The 24,698-nt window shown below is 47.8% G+C and overlaps 1 protein-coding gene across 1 annotated transcript in view; it reads right to left on the reverse strand.

The window, feature by feature from the left end:
* The window catches only part of LOC143285669 (putative G-protein coupled receptor CG31760), a 143,853-nt gene that overhangs the window by 30,529 nt on the left and 88,626 nt on the right, over positions 1-24,698 (reverse strand). Inside the window, exons 3-4 of the mRNA XM_076593067.1 lie at positions 4,424-4,607; positions 3,152-3,272 (exon numbers count right to left, since the gene is read on the reverse strand). Coding sequence (XP_076449182.1) covers positions 3,152-3,272; positions 4,424-4,607 — 305 coding nt within the window. The remainder of the gene's footprint in view (positions 1-3,151; positions 3,273-4,423; positions 4,608-24,698) is intronic.

Genomic DNA, 24,698 nt, shown 5'->3' on the forward strand with positions numbered 1-24,698 from the left:
CTGACACCCCCACCTCCACCCCTCCCACCCCCCATCAGTTGGTGGCTGACACCCCCACCTCCACCCCTCCCTCTCCCCATCAGTTGGTGGCTGACACCCCCACCTCCACCCCTCCCTCTCCCCATCAGTTGGTGGCTGACACCCCCACCTCCACCCCTCCCTCTCCCCATCAGTTGGTGGCTGACACCCCCACCTCCACCCCTCCCTCTCCCCATCAGTTGGTGGCTGACACCCCCACCTCCACCCCTCCCTCTCCCCATCAGTTGGTGGCTGACACCCCCACCTCCACCCCTCCCTCTCCCCATCAGTTGGTGGCTGACACCCCCACCTCCACCCCTCCCTCTCCCCATCAGTTGGTGGCTGACACCCCCACCTCCACCCCTCCCACCCCCCATCAGTTGGTGGCTGACACCCCCACCTCCACCCCTCCCTCTCCCCATCAGTTGGTGGCTGACATTCTGGTTGTGGTAATGTAGCGGTACTTCATGCATGACAGTGCTGTGGAATCACGAACAGCCAGCAGGCAGTTACACAGAATGACAAACATTGAGGAAGGGCACACACAACCAGTTACATCAACTGACAATATTGAGGAAGTGCAGACTGTTGACAAAGGGCAGATCATTCCCACGCACGCTGAGCTGAGGAAATAATGACGACTTTGTACGATCAGTGGCGCTACAAAGTCCGGACCACCAGTGAACTCCCGTGACATATCAAATTATTCCTCATTTACTGCGGGGAGTTGTGGCTGCACGTTGTTGTGTTGCTCTGATGCAGAGAGTGGTGAGGCTGTGATCACAAGCACCCCACCGCACGGGGAAAGGTTTTCATGTCACTATCAACATGGAGATTGATGGCGTGACCGACATTTTCCCTGCCTGTTGTAACGTCTGATGACTAGGACATTCCTCCCCCCTCTTGAACCCTACAACACCCCCTCTCTCCCCCTGTACCCCACAACACACCCCTCTCTCCCTCCCCCTGTACCCCACACCACACCCCTCTGTCCCCCTGTACCCCACAACACCCCCCTCTCTCCCCCTGTACCCCACAACACCCCCCTCTCTCCCCCTGTACCCCACAACACACCCCTCTCTCCCCCGCCCTGTACCCCACAACACACCCCTCTCTCCCCCTGTACCCCACAACACACCCCTCTCCCTCCCCCTGTACCCCACAACACACCCCACTCTCCCTCCCCCTGTACCCCACAACACACCCCTCTCTCCCCCTGTACCCCACAACACACCCCACTCTCCCCCTGTACCCCACAACACACCCCTCTCTCCCCCTGTACCCCACAACACACCCCTCTCTCCCCCTGTACCCCACAACACACCCCTCTCTCCCTCCCCCTGTACCCCACAACACACCCCTCTCTCCCTCCCCCCTGTACCCCACAACACACCCCTCTCCCGCCCTGTACCCCACAACACACCCCTCTCTCCCTCCCCCTGTACCCCACACCACACCCCTCTCTCCCTCCCCCTATACCCCACACCACACCCCTCTCTCCCCCTGTACCCCACAACACACCCCTCTCTCCCTCCCCCTGTACCCCACAACACACCACTCTCCCTCCCCCTGTACCCCACAACACACCCCTCTCTCCCTCCCCCTGTACCCCACAACACACCCCTCTCTCCCCCTGTACCACACAACACACCCCTCTCCCTCCCCCTGTACCCCACAACACACCCCTCTCTCCCCCTGTACCCCACAACACACCCCTCTCTCCCTCCCCCTGTACCCCACAACACACCCCTCTCCCTCCCCCTGTACCCCACAACACACCCCTCTCCCTCCCCCTGTACCCCACAACACACCCCACTCTCCCTCCCCCTGTACCCCACAACACACCCCTCTCTCCCTCCCCCTGTACCCCACAACACACCCCTCTCTCCCCCTGTACCCCACAACACACCCCTCTCCCTCCCCCTGTACCCCACAACACACCACTCTCCCTCCCCCTGTACCCCACAACACACCTTTCTCTCCCCCTGTACCCCACAACACACCCCTCTCCCTCCCCCTGTACCCCACAACACACCCCTCTCCCTCCCCCTGTACCCCACAACACACCCCTCTCCCCCTGTACCCCACAACACCCCTCTCTCTCCCCCTGTTCCCCACAACACCCCCTCTCTCCCTCTGTACCCCACAATACCCCCCTCTCCCTCCCTGTACCCCACAACACCCCCACTCTCCCCAGACCCCACAACATCTCCCCCCCTCTTTTCCCCAGACCCCACATCTGCCCCCCTCTTTTCCCCGGATCCCACATCTCCCCCCCTCTTTTCCCCAGACCCCACATCTCCCCCCCTCTTTTCCCCAGACCCCACATCTCCCCCCCTCTTTTCCCCGGATCCCACATCTCCCCCCTCTTTTCCTCGGATCCCACATCTCCCCCCCTCTTTTCCTCGGATCCCACAAATTCCCCCCCTCTTTTCCCTAGACCCCACAACATCTCCCCCCCTCTTTTCCCTAGACCCCACAACATCTCCCCCCCTCTTTTCCCCGGACCCCACAACATCTCCCCCCCTCTTTTCCCCGGACCCCACAACATCTCCCCCCCTCTTTTCCCTGGATCCCACATCTCCCCCCCTCTTTTCCCCGGACCCCACAACATCTCCCCCCCTCTTTTCCCCGGACCCCACAACATCTCCCCCCCTCTTTTCCCTAGACCCCACAACATCTCCCCCCCTCTTTTCCCTGGACCCCACAACATCTCCCCCCCTCTTTTCCCTGGACCCCACAACATCTCCCCCCCTCTTTTCCCCGGACCCCACAACATCTCCCCCCCTCTTTTCCCTGGACCCCACAACATCTCCCCCCCTCTTTTCCCCGGACCCCACAACATCTCCCCCCCTCTTTTCCCTAGACCCCACAACATCTCCCCCCCTCTTTTCCCCGGACCCCACAACATCTCCCCCCCTCTTTTCCATGGACCCCACATCTCCCCCCCTCTTTCCCCCGGATCCCACATCTCCCCCCCTCTTTTCCCCGGACCCCAGCACAGACCCCTCTCTGCCTCAGCTCTCCCCCCTCTCCACAGAACACTCCACAGAACACCCCGTCACCCCCAGCCCTTCCTCCTGGACCACAGAAGACAAGACATGAGGAGACAACCCAGACAGGCCTTACTTACCCGGGTGGTGGCGGGCTTACACTTATGGGAACCCGCGAACACGTTCTCCTCAGTGCTGTCCAGCGAAGGGCACTGGTCAATGTCCACCTTCTGCAGGTCAATGTCGATACCGCTCGTCCCCCTGGACACACACCAACACTCCATGCACTGAAAACTGACCTGGGCTTTTATCACACACTGACTGAGTCGTCACCAACACTCCATGCTCTGAAAACTGACGTGGGCTTTTATCACACACTGACTGAGTCGTCACCCTGGACACACACCAACACTCCATGCACTGAAAACTGACCTGGGCTTTTATCACACACTGAGTCGTCACCAACACTCCATGCTCTGAAAACTGACGTGGGCTTTTATCACACATTGACTGAGTCGTCACCCTGGCCACACACCAACACTCCATGCACTGAAAACTGACCTGGGCTTTTATCACACACTGACTGAGTCGTCACCCTGGCCACACACCAACACTCCATGCACTGAAAACTAGTCAGACTGACTGACTTGTAAACTTACAGTCCACTGCAATGGGATGTCATTTACAGCTTGTTCTTTTGTGAAAGACTATAAACCTCAAACTGCACTGGCTCTTAGTGCTGCCTCCTTGGGGGCTAGTTGGCCTTTGGGGACCATCCCAACGCCAACTGTCCTGAAGCCCTCTTGGCCGAGAGATGTAACGTGGGCATGACCCTGTCTACTATTGATAAATTCTAACAAAGTCTGGAGAGCTGTTGTCTCCTCTGCTGTTCTGATGGTCAAAGTCGAGCATGACTGACTATGATACATAGTAAACATGTCACATGCTCCTGTGAGGGAAACCTTTCAAATGCACACATACTCTTGGAGCGTGAGGATCTAAAGCCTTTTCTTCAAAGATAGTTAGTGAGGATCTAAAGCCTTTTCTTCAGATTGTTGGTGAGGATCGACAGTTTCTTGACACTGTGAAAATAACTGAACAGTTCACTTCACAGTCCTGTTGGACTGTCGAAGGTCATGTAATTCGTTCTTCCTAGCTGTCCCAGTTCAAACCTTCTCTTCTTCCTTCACATCCAGAGCTCTACATGTTATCATCATTGATATCATCATCACCGTCGTCACCTTCTTCCTCAGCATGACAATGCATCATCATCATCATGATAATGATGATGTTGGTGACAATGATGATAATGAAAAAGATAATGATGATGGCGACGACGACAACAATGATGATGAAGATGAAGATGAAGACGATGACGATGACGATGACCACTCACTCCACGTGTCACTCACTTGAACTTGGGTGTGCCGTTGGTGTAGGCGAAGAAGGGGACAGTGTAGGTCATCATCCAGATGTCGCCGCCACCACAGTCAAAATAGGGCAGGCTCCAGTGGCCGTCCTTGTAGCGCACACTGACCACTGTGTCCACCTCCTTCGCCATGTGCATTGACTGGTTGTAGCGCCACTGCACTGTCCCTGAACACACAGTGGTCAGTCTGTCTGGTCAGTTTATTTCTCTGGTATCTGAACACACAGTGGTCCCCTATAGACCACTGACAACAATGACGTATCCCCTACAGACCACTGACAATAATGAATAACCCCTACAGACCACTGACAACAATGAATATCCCCTACAGACCACTGACAACAATAATGAATAACCCCTACAGACCACTGACAACAATAATGAATAACCCCTACAGACCACAGACAACAATGAATAACCCCTACAGACCACAGACAACAATGAATAACCCCTACAGACCACTGACAACAACAATGAATAACCCCTATAGACCACAGACAACAATGAATAACCCCTACAGACCACAGACAACAATGAATAACCCCTACAGACCACTGACAATAATGAATAACCCCTACAGACCACAGACAACAATGATTAAACCCTACAGACCACTGACAATAATGAACATCTCCTACAGACCACTGACAACAATGAATATACCCTACAGACCACTGACAACAATAATGAATAACCCCTACAGACCACTGACAACAATGAATAACCCTTACAGACCACTGACAACAATGAATAACCCCTACAGACCACAGACAACAATGAATAACCCCTACAGACCACTGACAACAATGAATAACCCCTACAGACCACTGACAACAACAATGAATAACCCCTACAGACCACTGACAACAACAATGAATAACCCCTACAGACCACTGACAACAATGATGAATAACCCCTACAGACCACTGACAACAATGAATAACCCCTACAGACCACTGACAACAATGAATATCCCCTACAGACCACTGACAACAATAATGAATAACCCCTACAGACCACTGACAACAATGAATAACCCCTACAGACCACTGACAACAACAATGAATAACCCCTACAGACCACTGACAACAATGAATAACCCCTACAGACCACTGACAACAATGAATAACCCCTACAGACCACTGACAACAACAATGAATAACCCCTACAGACCACTGACAACAACAATGAATAACCCCTACAGACCACTGACAACAACGAATAACCCCTACAGACCACAGACAACAATGAATAACCCCTACAGACCACAGACAACAATGTATAACCCCTACAGACATCTGACAACAATGAATAACCCTTACAGACCACAGACAACAATGAATAACACCTACAGACCACAGACAACAATGAATAACCCCTACAGACCACAGACAACAATGAATAACCCCTACAGACCACAGACAACAATGAATATCCCCTACAGACCACAGACAACAACGTATAACCCCTACAGACCACAGACAACAACAATGTATAACCCCTACAGACCACTGACAATAATGAATAACCCCTACAGACCACAGACAACAATGAATAACCCCTACAGACCACAGACAACAATGAATAACCCCTACAGACCACAGACAACAACAATGAATAACCCCTACAGACCACAGACAACAATGAATATCCCCTACAGACCACTGACAACAATGAGTAACCCCTACAGACAACAATGAATAACCCCTACAGACCACAGACAACAATGAATAACCCCTACAGACCACAGACAACAACAATGAATAACCCCTACAGACATCTGACAATAATGAATAACCCCTACAGACCACAGACAATAATGAATAACCCCTACAGACCACTGACAACAATGAGTAACCCCTACAGACAACAATGAATAACCCCTACAGACCACAGACAACAATGAATAACCCCTACAGACCACAGACAACAACAATGAATAACCCCTACAGACCACAGACAACAATGAATAACCCCTACAGACCACAGACAACAATGAATAACCCCTACAGACCACTGACGACAATGAATAACCCCTACAGACCACAGACAACAATGAATATCCCCTACAGACCACTGACAACAATGAATAACCCCTACAGACCACAGACAACAATGAATAACCCCTACAGACCACAGACAACAACGTATAACCCCTACAGACATCTGACAACAATGAATAACCCCTACAGACCACTGACAACAATGAGTAACCCCTACAGACCACTGACAACAATGAATAACCCCTACAGACCACTGACAACAACAATGAATAACCCCTACAGACCACTGACAACAATGAGTAACCCCTACAGACAACAATGAATAACCCCTACAGACCACTGACAACAATGAGTAACCCCTACAGACCACAGACAACAATGAATAACCCCTACAGACCACAGACAACAACAATGAATAACCCCTACAGACATCTGACAATAATGAATAACCCCTACAGACCACAGACAACAATGAATAACCCCTACAGACCACTGACGACAATGAATAACCCCTACAGACCACAGACAACAATGAATATCCCCTACAGACCACTGACAACAATGAATAACACCTACAGACCACAGACAACAACAATGAATAACCCCTACAGACATCTGACAATAATGAATAACCCCTACAGACCACAGACAACAATGAATAACCCCTACAGACCACTGACGACAATGAATAACCCCTACAGACCACAGACAACAATGAATATCCCCTACAGACCACAGACAACAATGAATAACCCCTACAGACCACAGACAACAATGAATAACCCCTACAGACCACAGACAACAATGAATAACCCCTACAGACCACTGACAACAATGAATAACCCCTACAGACCACTGACAACAATGAGTAACCCCTACAGACCACAGACAACAATGAATAACCCCTACAGACCACAGACAACAACAATGAATAACCCCTACAGACATCTGACAATAATGAATAACCCCTACAGACCACAGACAACAATGAATAACCCCTACAGACCACTGACAACAATGAATAACCCCTACAGACCACAGACAACAATGAATAACCCCTACAGACCACAGACAACAATGTATAACCCCTACAGACATCTGACAACAATGAATAACCCTTACAGACCACAGACAACAATGAATAACCCCTACAGACCACAGACAACAATGAATAACCCCTACAGACCACAGACAACAATGAATAACCCCTACAGACCACAGACAACAATGAATAACCCCTACAGACCACAGACAACAATGAATAACCCCTACAGACCACAGACAATAATGAATAACCCCTACAGACCACTGACAACAATGAGTAACCCCTACAGACAACAATGAATAACCCCTACAGACCACAGACAACAATGAATAACCCCTACAGACCACAGACAACAATGAATATCCCCTACAGACCACAGACAACAACAATGAATAACCCCTACAGACATCTGACAATAATGAATAACCCCTACAGACCACAGACAACAATGAATAACCCCTACAGACCACTGACGACAATGAATAACCCCTACAGACCACAGACAACAATGAATATCCCCTACAGACCACTGACAACAATGAATAACACCTACAGACCACAGACAACAATGAATAACCCCTACAGACCACAGACAACAATGAATAACCCCTACAGACCACAGACAACAACAACGTATCACCCCTACAGACATCTGACAACAATGAATAACCCCTACAGACCAAGGACAATAATGAATAACCCCTACAGACCACAGACAACAACAATGAATAACCCCTACAGACCACTGACAACAATGAGTAACCCCTACAGACCACAGACAACAATGAATAACCCCTACAGACCACAGACAACAACAATGAATAACCCCTACAGACATCTGACAATAATGAATAACCCCTACAGACCACAGACAACAATGAATAACCCCTACAGACCACTGACGACAATGAATAACCCCTACAGACCACAGACAACAATGAATAACCCCTACAGACCACAGACAACAATGAATAACCCCTACAGACCACTGACAACAATGAATAACACCTACAGACCACAGACAACAATGAATAACCCCTACAGACCACTGACAACAATGAATAACACCTACAGACCACAGACAACAATGAATAACCCCTACAGATATCTGACAATAATGAATAACCCCTTCAGACCACAGACAACAATGAATAACCCCTACAGACATCTGACAACAATGAATAACCCCTACAGACCACTGACAACAATGAATAACCCCTACAGACCACAGACAACAATGAATAACCCCTACAGACCACAGACAACAATGAATAACCCCTACAGACCACTGACAACAATGAATAACCCCTACAGACCACTGACAACAATGAGTAACCCCTACAGACCACAGACAACAATGAATAACCCCTACAGACCACAGACAACAACAATGAATAACCCCTACAGACATCTGACAATAATGAATAACCCCTACAGACCACAGACAACAATGAATAACCCCTACAGACCACTGACAACAATGAATAACCCCTACAGACCACAGACAACAATGAATAACCCCTACAGACCACAGACAACAATGTATAACCCCTACAGACATCTGACAACAATGAATAACCCTTACAGACCACAGACAACAATGAATAACCCCTACAGACCACAGACAACAATGAATAACCCCTACAGACCACAGACAACAATGAATAACCCCTACAGACCACAGATAATAATGAATAACCCCTACAGACCACAGACAACAATGAATAACCCCTACAGACCACAGACAATAATGAATAACCCCTACAGACCACAGACAACAATGAATAACCCCTACAGACAACAATGAATAACCCCTACAGACCACAGACAATAATGAATAACCCCTACAGACCACTGACAACAATGAGTAACCCCTACAGACAACAATGAATAACCCCTACAGACCACAGACAACAATGAATAACCCCTACAGACCACAGACAACAATGAATAACCCCTACAGACCACAGACAACAACAACGTATCACCCCTACAGACATCTGACAACAATGAATAACCCCTACAGACCACTGACAATAATGAATAACCCCTACAGACCACTGACAACAATGAATAACCCCTACAGACCACTGACAACAATGAGTAACCCCTACAGACCACAGACAACAATGAATAACCCCTACAGACCACAGACAACAACAATGAATAACCCCTACAGACATCTGACAATAATGAATAACCCCTACAGACCACAGACAACAATGAATAACCCCTACAGACCACAGACAACAATGAATAACCCCTACAGACCACAGACAACAATGAATAACCCCTACAGACCACTGACAACAATGAATAACACCTACAGACCACAGACAACAATGAATAACCCCTACAGACCACTGACAACAATGAATAACCCCTACAGACCACTGACAACAACAATGAATAACCCCTACAGACCACAGACAACAATGAATAACCCCTACAGACCACTGACAACAATGAATAACACCTACAGACCACAGACAACAATGAATAACCCCTACAGATATCTGACAATAATGAATAACCCCTTCAGACCACAGACAACAATGAATAACCCCTACAGACCACAGACAACAATGTATAACCCCTACAGACATCTGACAATGATGAATAACCCCTACAGACCACAGACAACAATGAATAACCCCTACAGACCACAGACAACAACAATGAATAACCCCTACAGACCACTGACGACAATGAATAACCCCTACAGACCACTGACAACAACAATGAATAACCCCTACAGACCACAGACAACAATGAATAACCCCTACAGACCACAGACAACAATGAATAACACCTACAGACCACAGACAACAATGTATAACCCCTACAGACATCTGACAATAATGAATAACCCCTTCAGACCCAGACGACAGCTTGGTGACGCAGCAGACGACTGCCTGTCTTCGTCAACCTTCTGGTCTGGTCCCTCCTTGCTTCTCCCCCCACCACTTCCCTCTCTGTTTCCTTCACCTCTCTCCCTCCCTCTCTCTCCTCAACCACTTTCACTCTCTCTAATATCAGCAACAGAAGAAGAAGAAGCAGCAACAATCATCTTTTTATACGTTTAAAATAGTTACAATAAGGAACGTTTGCCACTGAATGTAGCAATGTGTGTGTGTGTGTGTGTGTGTGCGTGTGTGTGTGTCTGTGTGTGTGAGTGAGAGAGAGAGAGAGGGAGAGGGTTGGGGGGCAGACAGGGGGGGGGGGGGGGTTAAGGGGGTGACTGCTGTGTGCTGTGTGGTTGAAGAACGGTGATGATGATGCCATGTCTTCCGTGTCCTGTGCTCACACACTCTGCTCTTGTCTCCTACCGACATTAAATTCCATTTTATTTTAGCCCCCCTCCCACCCACCCTCAATCCACTCCAATTCCCATCATTCATCCCCCCCCCACGCCCCCTATCCCCACCACATGATGGACATGGCTGCCTCCTCGCCCTGACGACAGCCGTGACAACCTGTCACCCCCACACTCCTTCCCCACGCTCCATACACCGTCCACTCCTTCAGCCTTCACTCAGCCAAGAATCACTGGGGACCACTCTCAACAACTAGTCGTCAGCTTCCTCCAGATCTGTGTGTAAAAGCAAGAGTGTGTTCGAAAATGAAGTATGATTGCCAATTTTGCAGGACAAAAATATATCAAACGCTTAAAAGCCCACTAGTTCGGACGAATGAACGTGGTATTGCAGCCAACGAAGGAAGAAATCTAGCACTGTGCTATCCGTTCTTCTGATAGCTCATGGTGACATTCCTTGATTCTTGGAAAACAAAGTGTGAGCTGATAAACTGGTACAATAAAATGTGTTCTCTTTAAAGTTCATGGTTACAGTTGTTCATTTTCGGAAAACAAACAGGTGCATGATAAGGAATTACAATGCAGTTCTCTCTCGGGTTCATTGTATGAGTTGCTGATTGTTGGAAAACAAATGGTGACCGGAGAAACTGTCCACAAAGTCAAGGGTTGCAGACTGCTTCATCTTCTTCATTTCCTTTTCCTTCTCAAGTTCTCACACTGCTGACAGACTGTGGGAAAGAAATCACTAGAAGTAATCATGAAATAGGTGAAAAAAGGATATGAAGCATTTACATAATAAAGTGAAAACAAAGTCTGCATCTCCCCCACCTCCCCTACTCCGTCCCAGTGTCAGCCGACCACCAGGATCAGTGACCACAGCCATTTGATGCAGTGCTCCACTGCACTTCACAACACTCCGTAGTTAGTACTCCCCTACACTACAACACTCCGTATTTAGTGCTCCCCTACACTAACAACACTCTCTAGTTAGTGCTCCCCTACACTAACAACACTCTCTAGTTAGTGCTCCCCTACACTTCACAACACTCTCTAGTTAGTGCTCCCCTACACTTCACAACACTCTCTAGTTAGTGCTCCCCTACACTTCACAACACTCCCTAGTTAGTGCTCCCCTACACTTCACAACACTCCCTAGTTAGTGCTCCCCTACACTAACAACACTCCCTAGTTAGTGCTCCCCTACACTTCACAACAATCCGTAGTTATTGCTCCCCTACACTTCACAACACTCCCTAGTTAGTGCTCCCCTACACTTCACAACACTCCCTAGTTAGTGCTCCCCTACACTTCACAACACTCCCTAGTTAGTGCTCCCCTACACTAACAACACTCCCTAGTTAGTGCTCCCCTACACTTCACAACAATCCGTAGTTATTGCTCCCCTACACTTCACAACACTCCCTAGCTAGTGCTCCCCTACACTAACAACACTCCCTTGTTAGTGCTCCCCTACACTAACAACACTCTCTACTTATTGCTCCCCTACACTACAACACTCCGTAGTTAGTGCTCCCCTACACTAACAACACTCTCTAGTTAGTGCTCCCCTACACTTCACAACACTCCCTAGTTAGTGCTCCCCTACACTACAACACTCCGTAGTTAGTGCTCCCCTACACTACAACACTCCGTAGTTAGTGCTCCCCTACACTACAACACTCCGTAGTTAGTGCTCCCCTACACTTCACAACACTCTCTAGTTAGTGCTCCCCTACACTAACAACACTCCCTAGTTAGTGCTCCCCTACACTTCACAACACTCCCTAGTTAGTGCTCCCCTACACTACAACACTCCGTAGTTATTGCTCACCTACACTACACAAATCTACCTACTTAATGCTCCCCTACACTAACAACACTCCGTAGTTATTGCTCCCTTACACTACAACACTCCGTAGTTAGTGCTCCCCTACACTACAACACTCCGTAGTTAGTGCTCCCCTACACTTCACAACACTCCCTAGTTATTGCTCCCCTACACTTCACAACACTCCCTTGTTAGTGATCTCCTACACTTCACAACACTCTCTAGTTAGTGCTTCCCTACACTAACAACACACGCTAGTTAGTGCTCCCCTACACTACAACACTCCCTAGTTATTGCTCCCCTACACTTCACAACACTCTCTAGTTCGTGCTCCCTACACTTCACAACACTCCCTAGTTAGTGCTCCCCTACACTTCACAACACTCCCTAGTTAGTGCTCCCCTACACTAACAACACTCCCTAGTTAGTGCTCCCCTACACTTCACAACAATCCGTAGTTATTGCTCCCCTACACTTCACAACACTCCCTAGTTAGTGCTCCCCTACACTTCACAACACTCCCTAGTTAGTGCTCCCCTACACTTCACAACACTCCCTAGTTAGTGCTCCCCTACACTAACAACACTCCCTAGTTAGTGCTCCCCTACACTTCACAACAATCCGTAGTTATTGCTCCCCTACACTTCACAACACTCCCTAGCTAGTGCTCCCCTACACTAACAACACTCCCTTGTTAGTGCTCCCCTACACTAACAACACTCTCTACTTATTGCTCCCCTACACTACAACACTCCGTAGTTAGTGCTCCCCTACACTAACAACACTCTCTAGTTAGTGCTCCCCTACACTTCACAACACTCCCTAGTTAGTGCTCCCCTACACTACAACACTCCGTAGTTAGTGCTCCCCTACACTACAACACTCCGTAGTTAGTGCTCCCCTACACTACAACACTCCGTAGTTAGTGCTCCCCTACACTTCACAACACTCTCTAGTTAGTGCTCCCCTACACTAACAACACTCCCTAGTTAGTGCTCCCCTACACTTCACAACACTCCCTAGTTAGTGCTCCCCTACACTACAACACTCCGTAGTTATTGCTCACCTACACTACACAAATCTACCTACTTAATGCTCCCCTACACTAACAACACTCCGTAGTTATTGCTCCCTTACACTACAACACTCCGTAGTTAGTGCTCCCCTACACTACAACACTCCGTAGTTAGTGCTCCCCTACACTTCACAACACTCCCTAGTTATTGCTCCCCTACACTTCACAACACTCCCTTGTTAGTGATCTCCTACACTTCACAACACTCTCTAGTTAGTGCTTCCCTACACTAACAACACACGCTAGTTAGTGCTCCCCTACACTACAACACTCCCTAGTTATTGCTCCCCTACACTTCACAACACTCTCTAGTTCGTGCTCCCTACACTTCACAACACTCTCTGGTTAGTGCTCCCCTACACTTCACAACACTCCCTAGTTAGTGCTCCCCTACACTAACAACACTCCCTAGTTAGTGCTCCCCTACACTAACAACACTCTCTAGTTAGTGCTCCCCTACACTAACAACACTCCCTAGTTAGTGCTCCCCTACACTAACAACTCTCTATTTAGTGCTCCCCTACACTAACAACACTCTCTAGTTAGTGCTCCCCTACACTACAACACTCCCTAGTTATTGCTCCCCTACACTACAACACTCCCTAGTTAGTGCTCCCCTACACTACAACACTCCCTAGTTATTGCTCCCCTACACTTCACAACACTCCCTAGTTATTGCTCTCCTACACTTCACAACACTCTCTAGTTAGTGCTCCCCTACACTACAACACTCCGTAGTTATTGCTCACCTACACTACACAAATCTACCTAGTTAATGCTCCCCTACACTACAACACTCCGTAGTTATTGCTCCCTTACACTACAACACTCCGTAGTTAGTGCTCCCCTACACTACAACACTCCGTAGTTAGTGCTCCCCTACACTTCACAACACTCCCTAGTTATTGCTCCCCTACACTTCACAACACTCCCTTGTTAGTGATCTCCTACACTTCACAACACTCTCTAGTTAGTGCTTCCCTACACTAACAACACTCGCTAGTTAGTGCTCCCCTACACTACAACACTCCCTAGTTATTGCTCCCCTACACTTCACAACACTCTCTAGTTAGTGCTCCCTACACTTCACAACACTCTCTGGTTAGTGCTCCCCTACACTTCACAACACTCCCTAGTTAGTGCTCCCCTACACTAACAACACTCCCTAGTTAGTGCTCCCCTACACTAACAACACTCCCTAGTTAGTGCTCCCCTACACTAACAACTCTCTATTTAGTGCTCCCCTACACTAACAACACTCCCTAGTTAGTGCTCCCCTACACTAACAACACTCTCTAGTTAGTGCTCCCCTACACTAACAACACTCCCTAGTTAGTGCTCCCCTACACTAACAACTCTCTATTTAGTGCTCCCCTACACTAACAACACTCTCTAGTTAGTGCTACCCTACACTACAACACTCCCTAGTTATTGCTCCCCTACACTACAACACTCCGTAGTTATTGCTCCCCTACACTTCACAACACTCCCTAGTTATTGCTCCCCTACACTACAACACTCCGTAGTTATTGCTCCCCTACACTACACAAATCTACCTAGTTAGTGCTCCCCTACACTTCACAACACTCCCTAGTTAGTGCTCCCCTACACTACAACACTCCGTAGTTATTGCTCCCCTACACTACACAAATCTACCTAGTTAGTGCTCCCCTACACTAACAACACTCCCTAGTTAGTGCTCCCCTACACTACAACACTCCCTAGTTAGTGCTCCCCTACACTACACAAATCTACCTAGTTAGTGCTCCCCTACACTAACAACACTCTCTAGTTAGTGCTCCCCTACACTACACAAATCTACCTAGTTAGTGCTCCCCTACACTACAACACTCCGTAGTTATTGCTCCCCTACACTTCACAACACTCCGTAGTTAGTGCTCCCCTACACTACAACACTCCGTAGTTAGTGCTCCCCTACACTAACAACACTCTCTAGTTAGTGCTCCCCTACACTTCACAACACTCCCTAGTTAGTGCTCCCCTACACTAACAACACTCTCTAGTTAGTGCTCCCCTACACTTCACAACACTCCCTAGTTAGTGCTCCCCTACACTAACAACACTCCCTAGTTAGTGCTCCCCTACACTTCACAACACTCCCTAGTCAGTGCTCCCCTACACTTCACAACACTCCCTAGTTAGTGCTCCCCTACACTACGCAACACTCCCCAGTCAGTGCTCCCCTACACTACAACACTCCGTAGTTATTGCTCCCCTACACTTCACAACACTCTCTAGTTAGTGATCCCCTACACTTCACAACACTCCCTAGTTAGTGCTCCCCTACACTAACAACACTCCGTAGTTAGTGCTCCCCTACACTTCACAACACTCCGTAGTTATTGCTCCCCTACACTTCACAACACTCCGTAGTTAGTGCTCCCCTACACTTCACAACACTCCCTAGTTAGTGCTCCCCTACACTAACAACACTCTCTAGTTAGTGCTCCCCTACACTAACAACACTCTCTAGTTATTGCTCCCCTACACTAACAACACTCCGTAGTTAGTGCTCCCCTACACTAACAACACTCTCTAGTTATTGCTCCCCTACACTTCACAACACTCCCTAGTTTGTGCTCCCCTACACTACAACACTCCGTAGTTAGTGCTCCCCTACACTCACAACACTCCGTAGTTAGTGCTCCCCTACACTACGCAACACTCCCTAGTTATTGCTCCCCTACACTTCACAACACTCCGTAGTTAGTGCTCCCCTACACTTCACAACACTCTCTAGTTAGTGCTCCCCTACACTACAACACTCCGTAGTTAGTGCTCCCCTACACTTCACAACACTCCCTAGTTATTGCTCCCCTACACTTCACAACACTCCCTTGTTAGTGATCTCCTACACTTCACAACACTCTCTAGTTAGTGCTTCCCTACACTAACAACACTCCCTAGTTAGTGCTCCCCTACACTACAACACACCCTAGTTATTGCTCCCCTACACTTCACAACACTCTCTGGTTAGTGCTCCCCTACACTTCACAACACTCTCTAGTTAGTGCTCCCCTACACTAACAACACTCCCTAGTTAGTGCTCCCCTACACTAACAACACTCCCTAGTTAGTGCTCCCCTACACTAACAACACTCCCTAGTTAGTGCTCCACTACGCTAACAACACTCCCTAGTTAGTGCTCCACTACACCAACAACACTCCCTAGTTAGTGCTCCACTACACTAACAACACTCCCTAGTTAGTGCTCCACTACACTAACAACACTCCCTAGTTAGTGCTCCCCTACACTCTCTAGTTAGTGCTCCCCTACACTTCAGAACACTCTCTGGTTAGTGCTCCCCTACACTTTACAACACTCTCTAGTTAGTGCTCCCCTACACTAACAACACTCCCTAGTTAGTGCTCCCCTACACTAACAACACTCCCTAGTTAGTGCTCCACTACACTAACAACACTCCCTAGTTAGTGCTCCCCTACACTAACAACACTCTCTAGTTAGTGCTCCCCTACACTAACACCACTCCCTAGTTAGTGCTCCCCTACACTACAACACTCCCTAGTTAGTGCTCCCCTACACTACAACACTCCCTAGTTATTGCTCCCCTACACTTCAGAAAACTCCCTAGTTAGTGCTCCCCTACACTTCACAACACTCTCTAGTTAGTGCTCCCCTACACTACAACACTCCGTAGTTATTGCTCCCCTACACTACATAAATCTACCTAGTTAATGCTCCCCTACACTAACAACACTCCGTAGTTAGTGCTCCCCTACACTACAACACTCCGTAGTTATTGCTCCCCTACACTACATAAATCTACCTAGTTAATGCTCCCCTACACTACAACACTCCGTAGTTATTGATCCCATACATTACACAAATCCACCTAGTTAGTGCTCCCCTTCACTAACAACACTCCCTAGTTAGTGCTCCCCTACACTACAACACTCCCTAGTTAGTGCTCCCCTACACTACACAAATCTACCTAGTTAGTGCTCCCCTACACTAACAACACTCTCTAGTTAGTGCTCCCCTACACTACAACACTCCGTAGTTATTGCTCCCCTACACTACAACACTCCCTAGTTATTGCTCCCCTACACTTCACAACACTCCCTAGTTATTGCTCCCCTACACTTCACAACACTCCCTAGTTAGTGCTCCCCTACACTACGCAACACTCCCTGGTTAGTGCTCCCCTACACTTCACAACACTCCCTAGTTAGTGCTCCCCTACACTACAACACTCCGTAGTTAGTGCCCCCCTACACTTCTTAACACTCTCTAGTTAGTGCTCCCCTACACTAACAACACTCCCTAGTTAGTGCTCCCCTACACTTCACAACACTCTCTAGTTAGTGCTCCCCTACACTACGCAACACTCCCTAGTTAGCCTTGCTTCCTTGCTTATTCAAATATTGATTTATACACTAATTAATTCGTGTATATATATTGAGTAATTGAGTATATCATTATTTACAGATATTCACTTCCATGCATTCGTTTAATTAATTGATTTAAAAGTAATTGTGTAATCAATTAACCAATTAGTTATTTACTTTTTCATGTATTCATTTACACATATGTATTTTTCTCTCTCATGTATCCATTTCTTCATTCCTGTGTTGTCTGTCAAACGCTGATGTCACCCCGGAGAGGCTTCCAGTCTACCATCCCGTTCTGGCCTGGTCTGCGCTCCTTGGTCGGTTCTATCTTCTGATTGGCTCTTCTGTAAGTTCTGTCTTCTGATTGGCTCTTCTGACAGTTCTGCCCTGTGATTGGCTCCTGGCAAATTTGTGATTGGCTCCTCTGGCCGTTCTGTCCTGTGATTGGCTGGCTGGCTCTTGATGCACTTCCCCGCATGCTGCTAGACCGTTAAGACAGTGCGGTCAACCAAAGGTTCCTGGTCCCCAGAAAATTGGTGTCTCCTGACTTCGATGCATTTTTTTTAGAGGTGGGGCTGAGGGGGCCTTGGGAGGGGTGGTGGTGGTAGGAGGTTGTCTTGGGAGGGGTGGTGGTGGTAGGAGGTTGTCTTGGGAGGCATGGACGAAAGTGGGCTGAGGTAATTTTATCCGTTTCCTGGCCAGATACAGTTCGAAGTCTGTGAGTGCTGCTGTATGGGACTCAGGCACAGTGCTTTGATTCCTGTTAAACCACGAGGTTCTGGCCCAGCCTCCCCGTCCCTCACCGCCAGGCCGGCTCTGCAGGAAAACGGCCTTTCAATATAGACCTGCACACTAAACACTCACTTACATCTGTGTGTGTGTGTGTGTGTGTGTGTGTGTGTGTGTGTGTGTGTGTGTGTGTGTGTGTGTGTGTGTGTGTGTGTGTGAAACATGAACTGGTCATGCTAGTATCAAGTAGCCAACCCCACCACCATCTTTCCCCAAAGCACGATGACAGGAAGATCACACAAAGGACGATGACAGGAAGATCACACAAAGGACGATGACAGGAAGATCACAGGAACATCACAGGACGATGACAGGAAGATCACACAAAGGACGATGACAGGGCGATGATAGGAAGATCACACAAAGGACGATGACAGGACGATGACAGGAAGATCACACAAAGGACGATGACAGGAACATCACAGGGCGATGACAGGACGATGACAGGAACATCACAGGGCGATGACAGGACGATGACAGGAACATCACAGGACGATGATAGGACGATGACATGAATATCACAGGACGATGACAGGAAGATCACAGGACGATGACAGGAAGATCACAGGACGATGACAGGAAGATCACAGGACGATGATAGGACGATGACAGGAAGATCACAGGACGATGACAGGAAGATCACAGGACGATGACAGGAAGATCACAGGACGATGATAGGACGATGACATGAAGATCACAGGACGAGGAAGATGACACATAGGACGATGACATGAAGATCACAGGACGATGACAGGAAGATGACACATAGGGCGATGACAGGACAGGCAGGGACTCCTTCAGCACACAGGGACAGAGCAGCTCCGTCATAACCCCGTCGTGCATGATTGACAGAAGTTTACAGTTGGGCCAACAGCAAAGTGAGAGCTGTATTATCAATGGTTTTCTCTTTTGCAATGGGAAATTATTTACAGCTTAGTCTTTGTCAAACTTGGAGGCAAAATTACACTGGCTGTTAGTGCTGCAACCTTGGGGGGCTAGTTGGCCTTTGGGAACCATCCCCAATGCCGACTGTCCTAAAACCCTCTTGGCCGAGAGAGTGTAGATGCAACTTGGGCAAGACAGTCTCCACTATAATCAAATTCTGGACCAGATAGTCGGGACAGCAGTTACCTCCTCTGCTGTTGTGATGGTCATTGTAGAACACGACTGAGCATCATACAGGGTTTGTGTGTGTGTGTGTGTGTGTGTGTGTGTGTGTGTGTGTGTGTGTGTGTGTGTGTGTGTGTGTGTGCGTGCGTGCGTGCGTGCGTGCGTGCGTGCGTGCGTGTGTGTACGTGCGTCCTTTCTCTTCCCCCCTCTTCCTCCGTCTCTTTCCCTTTTTCTCTTCCTCCCTCTATCTTCCTCTCACCCTCTCTCTCCCTGTCTCTGTCTGTCTCTGAATCATCGTATGTTATTTTTGTAATACTTTGTTCTAATGTTCTCTTTGTCCTTAGGCTGCAAGTAAAAAGGCAATGCAAACATTCCACTTCCCTCATTAAAATTTGTTCGTTCCCTCTCTCTCTCTCTCTCTCTCTCTCTCTCTCTCTCTGTGCCTCTGTGTCTGGCTATGCCTCTGTGCCTATATGTCTGTCTGTGTATGTCTGTCGGTCTGTCTCTCTGTCCCGTCGACGCAGTGTAAGCAGACGATAGAGATCGATCCCAATCAGTCTGACCTTATCGACATGTGCACATTCTGTCTGCATGTGTGCGTATGTGTGACGTAAACAGAAAGCAGTCAATTGAATGATCAGGCTGGGAGAAAGCAGTGAACAAACCACACATGAGAGATGGAGAAAAGACTACACTGACGGGACCCCTTTTGGCCAGTGTATGCCCTGATTAGCATTGTTAAAGGCAGTTGTATCTTCTGGGGTATATACAGGTGTGTGTGTGTGTGTGTGTGTGTGTGTGTGTGTGTGTGTGTGTGTGTGTGTGTTTGCGTGTGTATGCGTGTGTATACGTGCGCATGCGTGTGCATGTGTGTGCCTGTGTACATGTGTTCTACCCAGCAGCACCGGAAAACTGTTTCCCATCATTAGAAACAAAAAGTGGCCCATTAAGTGCAAGCAGACTGTATCGTTTTTTGGTGGAAAACAGACTTCAGCAAAGGTCGTCCTGCTATTAAGGATAATATTTGTGTCGTGAACATAAAAGGACTGACATTTTATTTCTTGTTCCAACTGCAAGAACAATTTCTGTAATGCATTCACTAACTTTCGTGAAGCGTTTACTGGGTTTGTCGGCCAGGTTTATGGCCGATACTTTTGAACCGCGAAGAAAGGGCCTCGCTGAATGTTACCATCGATACACGACCAATAACATCTCATTCCTTTACAACATGCACATCTTGCAGAAACAACCAGTGAGTCTGCAAACTGTCTGTATGTGGAAGCAGTCTGTTTCGAACACTTTTGCACAAAGCTTGTCATGAGAAGCGGGGAAAAGAAAAGAAAAATGTACATCTTTAGAATATTTGCAAGTTAGCACGAATCCGATGAAAAGAAACTGTCTACTTTGCTGCTATAGATCTGTATACCGACTTGAGAGACATATCTGACAAAAGAGTGCATTTCTTCATTCCACTGGATTGTGTGTGTGCGTGTGCGTGTGCATGTGCGTGCGCGCGCGCGCGCGCGCGCGTGTGTTTATCCGTGGTGAACTTTCACAAATTCGTTTTTATCTGGAAATTGTTGACACCAGTATTGGCCTAAATATAGGAACAAATCGGTTCGACATATTCTGATTTCACTGACAATACATTTCTGTGAAGGGCATAAAACAAAGAAACCAAAATCGTTTCCATTGCCATGTTCTGTTCTGTTTTGTGTCTTATTCACAAAACGCAGCATGTTTATCTGACAGTCTGACACACTGATAAATAGCAGACATAGCTCTTTTTTTTCTAGTCCAAATGGAACTTATTCTGCTTATGGAGGGTACACTAATACATACATCTGCCAAGAGCAGAAAACTTCTGCAAAGTATATGGACTTAAATCTGAATATACTATTTTTTTTTAAACAAATATCCCAAAGATCATGACCACACAAAGACAGACAATGCCTACACAAAGACAGACAATGCCTACACAAAGACATCCAGACATAGATCACACAAAGATCATGACCACACAAAGACAATGGCCACACAAAAACAGACAATGCCTACACAAAGACAGACAATGGCTTCACAAAGACATCCAGACATGGACCACACAAAGATCATGACCACACAAAGCAATGTCTACACAAAGACATCCAGACATGGACCACACAAAGATCATGACCACACAAAGACAATGGCCACACAAAGACATCCAGACATGGACAGCAGAAAGATCATGACCACACAAAGACAGACAATGCCCAGACAAAGACATCCAGACAATGCCCAGACAAAGACATCCAGACAATGGCTTCACAAAGACATCCAGACAATGTCTACACAAAGACATCCAGACATGGACCACACAAAGATTATGACCACACAAATACAATGGCCACACAAAGACAGACAATGCCTACACAAAGACATCCAGACATAGATCACACAAAGATCATGACCACACAAAGCAATGTCTACACAAAGAAATCCAGACATGGACCACACAAAGATCATGACCACACAAAGACAATGTCTACACAAAGACAGACAATGTCTACACAAAGACATCCAGACATAGATCACACAAAGATCATGACCACACAAAGCAATGTTACACAAAGACATCCAGACATGGACCGCAGAAAGATCATGACCACACAAAGACAATGTCTACACAAAGACAAGACAAGAAAAGAAAGGTGAAAGGCGGACCTACACTAATGTTATGAAATAGAATTGACCCAGTAAACCACAGGCCGAAAGAAAGTGGACCCAGAAAGAAAGTGGACCCAGCAAAACACAGGCCAAATGAAGTGGACCCAGCAAAACACAGGCCAAATGAAGTGGACCCAGCAAAACACAGGCCAAATGAAGTGGACCCAGCAAACCACAGGCCGAAAGAAAGTGGACCCAGCAAACCACAGGCCGAAAGAAAGTGGACTCAGCAAACCACAGGCCGAAAGAAAGTGGACTCAGCAAACCACAGGCCGAAAGAAAGTGGACCCAGCAAACCACATGCTAGGTAACACTGACTGACGTCCCCATTGCAAATTCACGGTAATTTACGGTCAGAGGTAGACTTTAGCAACCCCCCAAACCCCACCCAGTCCCTTGCGCTCAGCAGACAAACCCCACCCTCACCCCACCCTCATCCTCACCCCCATCCCTGCAGGTCTTCAATGGGCTCCCTCCACAGGATTGCCGATCGTGACGTCATTCCTCACCCGCCACTCTCACCGGAAGTGTGAACCACATGCTGCTATTCAAACTGCGCAATACTTCACTGCACCCCTCCCTTCCCTCCGTCTCCCACCTCCCAATCCCACCACGCCCACACACTTCCTCCTGCCCCCCCCCCTCCTCCCTCCTCTGGACGTTCCTTTTTGCTCATGTCGCCCCCTGTGTGCAGAGCGTGAAGCACATCAACGGAGCGAACAGGGGAGAGAAGCCGTCCATCAGGGGACATAACGCCTTCAGTGTGCAGAGCATAAGGTGGATAAATCTCCGTCAGGGGACACAACCCCTTCAGTGTGCAGAGCATAAGGTGGATAAATCTCTGTCAGGGGACATAACGCATTCAGTGTGCAGAGCATAAGGTGGATAAATCTCCGTCAGGGGACACAACCCTTTCAGTGTGCAGAGCAAGACTTACCTGTGATACGCATTTAATCAAAAAAAGGATCATGAAAGAAAATCCCACTGCAAAACAGATGGTCTGGCAAAAAGACACATTGACGTACCCTTGACCCTTGACTTCTAAACTTACTAAGCATTGTCATTCTGGCCATTACAAATGTACTTATGACATACCATGTCGGGTGAAAATGAAGTGAAAAACCAAAGGTCTGTCATGCTTTCACTTCTCAAAAGACCATATTTTGATATTGACCTTTCCCCTCTGACCTTGCTTCTTTTCACGGGTTTTGCTGAAGATTACATTATAGAAGACCTAAATTCTCATGTACGCATATTTTTTCCTGTCAATATCACACCCTAGGTCGTGACCTTGACCTTTAACCTCTGATTTTGATTTTCCAGGAATCATGTTGTACCCAATGGTCACTGCTCTCACTACCATGAGCAACAGGTTCTGTAGCAATGAAATGTGACCAACTCTCTGGAGTCAGTCACTTCCTGCCCAACACAGGAAATCTTCAGCGATGTCAGAACTATCGTATCATAAGCTTGACAAGCCCTCCAAACAGTTATGCTGAAAATCATACTGAACAGACTGAAACCTCAAATAGCCAATTATCGCTGAAGACCAGACGGTCAAAGTTCAACACGGTGATGATCATACAGTGTGGAAGGAACGAGGACACTGTCCCCTCATGGTCCATAGTGTGGAGAATAGAACCAACAAGGACACTGTCTCCTCATGGTCCACAGTGTGGAGAATAGAACCAACAAGGACACTGTCTCCTCATGGTCCATAGTGTGGAGAGTAGAACCAACAAGGACACTGTCTCCTCATGGTCCATAGTGTGGAGAGTAGAACCAACAAGGACACTGTCTCCTCATGGTCCATAGTGTGGAGAGTAGAACCAACAAGGACACTGTCTCCTCATGGTCCATAGTGAGGAGAGTAGAACTAACAAGGACACTGTCTCCTCATGGTCCATAGTGTGGAGAGTAGAACCAACAAGGACACTGTCTCCTCATGGTCCATAGTGTGGAGAGTAGAACTAACAAGGACACTGTCTCCTCATGGTCCATAGTGAGGA

This window comes from Babylonia areolata, chromosome 9 (genome assembly GCF_041734735.1).
Source record: "Babylonia areolata isolate BAREFJ2019XMU chromosome 9, ASM4173473v1, whole genome shotgun sequence".
In the NCBI taxonomy this organism is placed as follows: domain Eukaryota; kingdom Metazoa; phylum Mollusca; class Gastropoda; order Neogastropoda; family Buccinidae; genus Babylonia; species Babylonia areolata.